This window comes from Manacus candei, unplaced genomic scaffold, assembly GCF_025592945.1.
Source record: "Manacus candei isolate 608988 ecotype Guabito, Panama unplaced genomic scaffold, ASM2559294v1 h1tg000046l, whole genome shotgun sequence".
Classification (NCBI taxonomy): domain Eukaryota; kingdom Metazoa; phylum Chordata; class Aves; order Passeriformes; family Pipridae; genus Manacus; species Manacus candei.
The window spans coordinates 765,680-774,141 of record NW_026138094.1 but is presented as its reverse complement, the minus strand read 5'-3'; the positions used below and the strand labels follow the sequence as shown (position 1 = coordinate 774,141).

At 53.3% G+C, this 8,462-nt stretch overlaps 1 protein-coding gene across 5 annotated transcripts in view; it reads left to right on the top strand.

Moving 5' to 3' along the window:
• The first annotated feature begins 7,947 nt into the window (after nucleotides 1–7,947).
• ARIH1 (ariadne RBR E3 ubiquitin protein ligase 1) overlaps nucleotides 7,948–8,462 on the top strand; it is a 51,810-nt gene continuing 51,295 nt past the window's right edge. For 4 of the 5 annotated variants that reach the window (XM_051796445.1, XM_051796441.1, XM_051796444.1 and 1 more), the window contains exon 1: nucleotides 7,948–8,399. In XM_051796445.1, the coding sequence (XP_051652405.1) occupies nucleotides 8,037–8,399 (363 nt within the window). In that variant the 5' untranslated portion in view covers nucleotides 7,948–8,036. The remainder of the gene's footprint in view (nucleotides 8,400–8,462) is intronic. The other variant, XM_051796442.1, reaches the window with a different exon arrangement.

Sequence of the window (8,462 nt, the reverse complement as noted above, 5' to 3'; positions counted from 1 at the left end):
GTCCCGCTCCCACCCCTGGCCGTGCTTCCCGCCCTCGGGGAGCCTCAGCAGCCTGATTTGGAGTTTGAGGAGATGAATGATTTAACATCTATTTCACCCACGCTGCTTTCGTAGACTCACAGAATGGTTTGGGCTGGAAGACATCTTAAAGATCATTTCATTCCAGCTCCCTGCCATGGGCAGGGACACTTTCCACCAGACCAGGTTGCTCCAAGCCCCGTCCAACCTGGACTTGAACACTTCTAGGGATGGAGCAGCCACAGCTTCTCTGGGCAACCTGTGCCAGGGCCTCTCCACCCTAGATCTAACCTCATTAGACTGTCTGTTTGAAACCAGTACATGCTTTGGATCCACCTTGGGTCTGGGTGTTTTCTGTTGGTGTTGCGTATTTTTATGAGCAATACCAAATATAAATCAGCCCTTGCACAGTTTTCCAGGGATATTTTATATGTGGCAGATGAAATATTCATTGGACTGTACAAAAAAAAGGGGCTTTATCCCATGATGGAGCCTCACAGTGAAGTGTTGCAGAGATGCTTTCCATACAGCCCTTGGCTTTTCCTAGGAAAGCCTTAACCTCAGATGAACTCTGTTTAATTTTGCCTCCTCTCTTCAGCTCTGCTTTCCTCAGCAATCCCCAAGTCAAATAAAGACCTTAAGCTCAGGTCTTTCCCATCTAATTGCCAGCACAAACCTACATGGGAACCAAGTCCATCAAATTATTAAAAACCTGTTGTCCTAGAAAACTGCAAGCTATCAGGAGCACTGGAAGACAAGCCACAGGCATGGGAGCAAGCAGGAAATTAAACAAATGGTACAAAAGAAAGCATGACAAGGGAGATGGCCCCATCATACAAGAGGAAAAATCACTGCTTGAGGAGGACATGACCATAGAAAGGTCTGGTGAGGAATTTAAAGCATTGTTCCTCACGTGAGCAGTGTAGAGAGAATGGGATCAACAGGAAGAAAGCATTTTATAGAAAAAAATATCAAGGAACTTGTCAAAGGTTAGAAAAGCACCAGCACAAAGTACGGGACTGATGGTGAAAGGAGAAGAGCTGGGAGGACATGGAAGGGTTCTGTGGGGCTGGAGAGGGATGGAGGGAGGTGCTCTCCAAGGTTGAAGGAGACTGTGAGGTTCCAGTGAAGGTTTTGGGGGTGATGTGGGGGTGGAAAAGTTGTGGGGAGGCCAGGCAGCAGGAGGAGACCATGGTTAGGTTTGGATCTAAATGGGATTGAGGGAATTTTATGAGATTAGTGAAAATTAATCTCAAAGAGGGGATCTCAAAGAGGGGAAGGCAGTGAGGGGACTAAGGGTCACCTTGAGATAGAGAAACTGGGCTCCATCAGGAATGGGGCCAAAGAGAGCCAGATGGTGTTGCCGTGAGCTTAACACCTACACAGAACTGCATCCTTCTTCTCCAGCCCTGTAGAACAGCAAAGACCACCTGTCTACCTCAGGGAACGTGGGCCAGGAACCAAGGACAGGCACAGCATAGGCCAGGGAACAGCCTTACAACATGGGTGTGCCCCCCACAACCAGGCAGGAAGAGCACAGGGGTGGCACCAACAGCCCAGGTGTCACCCAGTGAACAAAAGACACCAAGTGAAGTGCCAGATCAATCTGGGAATATCTGGAGTAGGTACACCCACAGGAGAGCTCAGGAAAAATTAATTGCCTGGACTTCAGCTTAAATGGAGGTCATGGATGGAAGTCCCAGGGGAGGTTGACTGGGGCAACTAAAGGCTCTTGGCTCCCTCAGGCTCCTGACAATCCTCACCTGCCCCTTGTTTTCCCTACAGAGAGGTGGCAGGACCTCAATTCAACACAAAGGCACATGCCAGGCTGCCTTCTCATGATTCTTTCAGGATGTTGTCACTTCTCTCTCTCTGTCCTCCTCACACAGCAAGAAGGGGTATGGAGGAGAACACCTGCATTCCAGCCTGTGCCAGACCTCTGGGAAAATGGCTCGTGTCATTCCCTGTGTTCAAGTCTCCCTGCTGCTGGTCAACACAAAGCCTCTGTGGTCCTGAGCCAGGTCTGTTGCCTTTCCCTGTGCAAACCTCTGAAGCACTGGCCGATGCCACTGCTTTTCTGACTATATTGATTGATTCCAGCATCTCTGGACTCGTCCTTAAATAGTTTCATTGTATTAAAAAAAAAAAATCCCAAACAATCCAGTTTGCTGCTGTGTGGCATCAGGGAATGTCACAGCTGCACTTCCCAGTGTGTGAGACGGAACTGTGGAAGTGCCCTGGCCTGAGGTGAATCCTCCTTTCAGCCTGGGAAGGGTGGTGTGTTTGCCAGCTTATGTAAAGCATTGTGATCAGAGCCTTCAGTCCAAATATTCCAGCCTTTCTACGCATTCGGTTGCTGTTTCTATTTTAGGGGACCTGATGTCTCTGGGGGATGACTCATTGTAGTTCATCTGTAGCTGGCCGACATTAATCCAGACTAACAGTCTGATTTGGGAATGTTTCTTTACATAAGAAAACTTCTTCAGCATGTGTTTAACTGTGGAGCTTGGCTAGAAGAAACTGGATTACACACTGTTCTGTGGCAGGCACAGAGCAGCAGCAGCTAGAAGTTGCTGATGTTCTTCAGTAGCTTTTCAATAAACAGGCTCTTGGTCTCAGAGCATATCTCCATGTTGATATATCCACCTGGAAGACTCTTCCAGGTTAGTTTGGCAAGGAAGAAGCAGGGAGTAAGCCCATAGCAGGGATGTACCAGCTTGGGTGAGACCCGTGGTGGGGTACCTGCAACCCCCTCTTGTCTCTTTGGCTGCAAGAGCCAGAAGCCAAGTTGCTGGGGGACTCTGCAGAAAACTGTGCTGCACCAGGACACTGCTGGGTTACCTGCTTTTTTTTTTTTTTGGTAGAAATCCAAATTAATTATTCTGATATAAATTGTTACAAAATCTGGCTGGTGTCACACTTGGTCTTTTTGGTTTGTTCACCTTCAAGGCATGAAGGTGGCCTTTGGGCATTTTTAAAAGATATAAATCTATTTATTATGCTGCCTAATTCTCTATAATGTTGGCTGCTTCTGCATTTAACCAGGAGGGAATTTTGCATGCAGATTCCTGTGCTGGTGAGAAGGATTTGAGCTGGTGAATGAGGAATGGAGGAAGGCATTCACGAACACCTTCAGAGGGCATGAGTTTTATGTTTGCTGCACTCTTTGAGTCAGCACTGTCTAGGCACACTCACTCCTGAATGAAGCAACTCCCAGCTCAAGGGACCTCCTGGTGGTGTGGCTGGAAGAGGGCTTTGGAAAACACACATCATCTCTTGGAAATACCTGCATCTGCTTGTAGACCTGTGACTTGAACCTTGACATCTCAGAGGCTCTCTGGGCAAGCTTACTCTCTCCATTTTGTTGTCTAACTTCCCTTTCATCCTTGGTAAAATAATGATGGGATTTGGATTGCAGCCCCAAGGGTGGCAGGGTTGAAGTGTCCTTGGTTGAAGTGTGGTGGTGGTCTGGTGGAAGTATGGTCAGCATGTGCTGGGTTTTTGCACATCTCTGTATTTCAGGGATGATTTTGCTTGGCATGGTGTCACACAGATGCTGACAGGGAGCCACCTGTGCCTGTTTCATCAGGCAGAGTGGTGCTCACATTTAAACACCCAGCAAGAGCCCACAGAGACATTTGGTGGAGCTTTAGCATGTGCACAACAAAGATCCTAAACATGGGATGCCCTTAAATCCACACCCAGGGTACTTTCAGGAGCTCTAGCAGCTCAGCCTCTGAGGAACCTCCATGCTCTGGGGGGCTGAAGCAGGTCAGTGTATGGCAGGCTGCTTTTGGAGCCACGAGCACACATCCTGGAGCTTTTCAAAGCACAGGATGACTCGTTTCCACGTCCCTACATTCCCACCTTGACCACTGCGTATCGATGCTGCCATCGAATGGTTTAGCAGATGCACGTGGTGACTGAGTTTCTCAGCACAGATGGGGCTGAACAGAAGGGACCTCTTTGCCTGGGAGAGCACACGTAAGGGGAGCAGGGCCTAAGAGACTTGGAGCGAGCAGGGAGGAGCAAGGAGAAGTATGTTTCAACAATCATTGAGGGGCTCAAACCACGACAATGAGCTCGAGTGTGGAGTTTAAGGCAACAAGCTTGAGGTGAGTTGTGTTAATCAGTGTGGAGGATTTGGGGTCCTGACTTGAGCTCAGCCTAGTGGTGTTTGCATTATTGGTATTTGTTCGCCGAGCCTTTTTTCCTCTGGATTATCTCCAGCTCGCACAGCTTTAGGGTGGTGAGCTAAGGGGCAGCTCAGCCCACGCTATTGGTTGAGGTTGTTAATGAGTGTGCAGACACCCAAAATCAAATCCAAGACATTGAGAAAGCTCCTGGATTTCTTTTCTCCCTGTCCACATGTCTCTGTGACGAAGGAGAGCGGCTTTTTCTGAAGATCCCACCTGGCTCAAGGAGCAGTGGGGCAGGGGGGACGCTGGGTGGGATAAGAGGTTCACCCCAAATCCGTGGGTGGATTGTGGTGTGGGGCACCAGCACTTTTGCAGAATTTTGGTATCACAAGTCAGGGCTGGGAACGTGTGGCTGCTGTCCCTGGCTGCTCCCAGTCATGGCTGTGGGGCTGAGCTGGAAGCAATCAGAGCCTCTGGGTGCACGGTGACAAACTCCTCGTGCCCAGAGGCGCTGCTCCCATAAATCCTGTAAGCGTGTGCCTAACTTCACAGAGCAAGGTGATTGCAAGGCAATATTTTATTCCTGTCAGCTTCAGTGTTAACAGTTACCAGAATCACTTGGGTAATTAAGCTCTTGCAAGAATAAAATGAAAACGTGCCAGGTGTCTATGGAGATCTAAATCATTTCTCAGAGTGGGCAGAGGAGTGGTTCTCAGCTTTCCTTGGTAGCTGGAGCCCTAAAATCCCCAGAGGCAGTGCAGATCCCCTCGGAATAAGCTGAAGGCAGCAGCCCTGCTTTTCTCAGGTACCGTTTGCCAACCATCTACAAGGAACTACTGCCCAGGGCCCCGTATGTGATTGTTGTTAATGAGTGTGCAGACACCCAAAATCAAATCCAAGACATTGAGAAAGCTCCTGGATTTCCTTTCTCCTGGGTTGAAAACTTTTTAATAAACAAAGACCTTTTGCAACACTCACGACTAAAATTTCATACCAAAGAGTATTTTTGAAAAGTATTAGTGTAACTATTGCTGCTAAGTGCTGATCCCTGTTTTGCAGCTGGAAAAGAGAAGGCTGGGACTGTAGTAGGGGAACTGGTTGTCTATGTCTGTGGGATTTCATTGGGAAGATCCCATCACTATTTATAAATGTTAATTACTGGGACCATAGAACCATTATAGAATCACAGAATGGTTTAGTTTGGAAGGGACCTTAAAATCCAGCCAGTTCCACCCTCTGCCATGCAGGTGCTAGATCAGGTTGCTCCAAGCCCCATCCAACCTGGCCTTCAACACTTCCAGGGATGGGGCAGCCACTGGGCAACCTGTGCCAGGGCCTCCCCACCCTCACAGGAAAGAATTCCTTCCCACTATCCCATCTAACCCTGCCTCTGGCAGCGGGAAGCCATTCCCCCTTGTCCTGTCCTTCCAGGCCCTTGTCCCAAGTCCCTCTCCAGCTCTCTTGTAGCCCCTCTAAAGGGGACTGGAAGGGGCTCTCAGGTCTGCCTGGAACCTTCTCTTCTCCAGGCTGAACACCCCCAGCTCTCCCAGCCTGGCTCCAGAGCAGCTCCTCTGGCCGAGCTCCACCCAGGGCCCCGGGCTGAGCTCTGCAGCCTCGGCCGAGGCCAGGAGAGGGCGGCGGGGAGTCCTCGGGACACCCGGGGATGGACGGGCCGCGCTCCCAGGAGCAACTGCTTCCCACACACTCTGCTGGGGAGGTCACCTCGGCCAAGGATTTGGGTGTCCAGACCTGCAAAACTCCGATAAAGCCAAACCCCACTATCTGGTCAGTGCTTTCTTGGGGTCCCACGGGGCAGACGAGCAGCCAAAATGGCTCGTGCCTTTTGCCATGTTGGCCAGGAGCGGGGCATGTCACCAGCTGGGCAGCACAGCGCTAGCACAGGGTCCCGGGGGGTGACACACAGCCACCCTCGAGGGGGAAGCCCAGGGAAGGAAAGGACCTGGGGCAGCCACCTGAGCCCCTGTGGCTTGACGTGTGAGGTGGGACCAGACTGGCAGATGTCCAGCTGGTGTGTCTGGAGCTGAACGAAGCCAGGGATACTTAGATTTATGTAGGGCAGGATGACTAATGCCCCAGCCTTTGCAATTCCAAATAAGTAGGGTAATTAGGGAACTGACTTTATTGACTAGGTAGCTTGGCATGAGGCAACATGTCCCTGGGTGCTCCTGACCCAGGCAGAGCTCAGGGACCACAGATCCACGCAAACATTCGGATCTCTTTGTGTATCTGAAGATGCAGCCTGGTGCCTGGTGAGGTTTCTGGAGTCATCTACCCAGGACATTGGACACTTCATCTCCCAAGAGCACCTGCCTGCATCACCCTGATCACAAATCCCTGTTGCTGCAGCCATCATTATGCTTCCTGTGCTCCAGCAGGAAATAAACATTCTTTGGGATGCGGCTTCTAATTTTCTTCCTGTTTCACAAGGGATTTGTATCAAGACAGGAGCAGGAAGCAGGATTCTGTCATCCGGTCCTCTGTGATGACTCTTGTCCCAAATAGCTGATGCAATTTGTCACGCCTACACCACATAGAGCCCCGCTGAGTCTCATCTTCATCCGGGCAGAGCAGGTGAATAATGTCACCACATCTGAACGGCCCCACTTCATCCCAGGAAGAAATGATTCCCCGGGGCTTGAGGAAGTGGAGGGTGAGCACTGGCGGGAGAAGGTGGCCCTGGAGCCCTCCTGGCGCTGTGCTGGCCTCTGGTATCCACAGTGAACATCCATGGAGGGCTGGTAGCAGCTGGCTCTGCTCTGGGCCGGGCTGCAGCCTTGTTTCCAAGCCAACCGGAGTTCCGTGCACTCCCCAAATGGCTGCAGACAATGAGCCCGGCGAGCCTCCCCCGTACCAGGCTGAGCGCAGCTGATGCTGGAAGCGGGGAAAGCTGAGGCAAAGGGCTCAGCCTCTGCAGCACCCTGGTGTCATCCTGCCCTTCGCCAGCAGCTCCATGTCCAAGCGAGAGGCTCTGGCAGGGATGAGACCACCCGGGAACAGTACTGGCCCTGCATCCCTGACCTGTCTGGAGCACTTGTCAGTGCCAGGAGGGAAAAAAGTTAGTCCCTGGTCTGGTGATGAAGACACTCGTGCATGTTCTTCCCCCTGCAAAATATCAAATTAACAGAGAATAAAGGGAATCAAGCCTGGCATCACTGAAAAGCTGGGTATTACTGTCTTTACTGACCAGAAAGCAATGCTGGAGGTCAGAGATGCCACTCAGCACAATCAGGGTCCCTCCAGGGGTGGTGGGCATGTGTTTATCTCATGGAATGATTGAGAATTTCTGCCTGGACAACTTAGTGCACTTTTATTCTGATTTTGAGGCAGTGCAACCTGTTTTCCCTCGTGTGTCCCTCATATTCCCCTCACAGGTTCCTCACGTTCCCCTCACATTCCCCTCAAATTTCCCTCACATTCCCCTCACAAGTTGCTTGCCACAGACCTCACATCACTCAATTTTACAGTGGCCCCAGGAGCCTTCTCCACACTTGGCCCCACAGGACACCTCAGGATGCGATGCTGTGACTCTGTGCCTCCCCGCCGCCGCACCCAGCATGGCGCCGCGCCACACTCAACATGGCGGCAGCGGGCTGAGGCGGGCGGGGGGCGCGGAGGGGGCGTGTCGCGCCCCCAAGATGGCGGCGGCGGCGGGCGGGGTGAGATGGCGGCAGGCGCGCAGGCGCGGGCGGGCGGCGGTGACGCGCGGGGCGCGCGGTGACGGAGCGCGGCGGCCGCGGCCCTTTGTTGGCGGCGGTTGAGGCGCGGCGGGGCCGGGCCGGGCCGGGGCCAACGGCGGCGGCGGCGGGGCCGGGCGCGGGGAGGCCGCGGGAGCCGCCGCCGCTCCCTCAGCGCCTCGCCATGGACTCAGACGAGGGGTACAACTACGAGTTCGACGAGGACGAGGAGTGTAGTGAGGACAGCGGCGCGGAGGAGGACGAGGAGGACGAGGAGGAGGACGAGCCCGACGATAACCTGGACCTGGGCGAGGTGGAGCTGGTGGAGCCCGGGCTGCGCGTCGGCGGGGAGCGCGACGGGCTGTTGGGCGGCGAGACGGGCGGGCTGGGCCCCGGCGGCGGCGGCGGCGGTGGCGGCCTGGGCGGCGGGCCGGGCCCCGGCGGCGGCCCCGAGCAGGAGGAGGATTATCGCTACGAGGTGCTGACGGCCGAGCAGATCCTGCAGCACATGGTGGAGTGCATCCGCGAGGTCAACGAGGTCATCCAGGTGCGGCCCCCGGCAGCGGGACTGGAGGGGGACACGCCGCCGAAGGGGTGGGGGGGCGGCGGG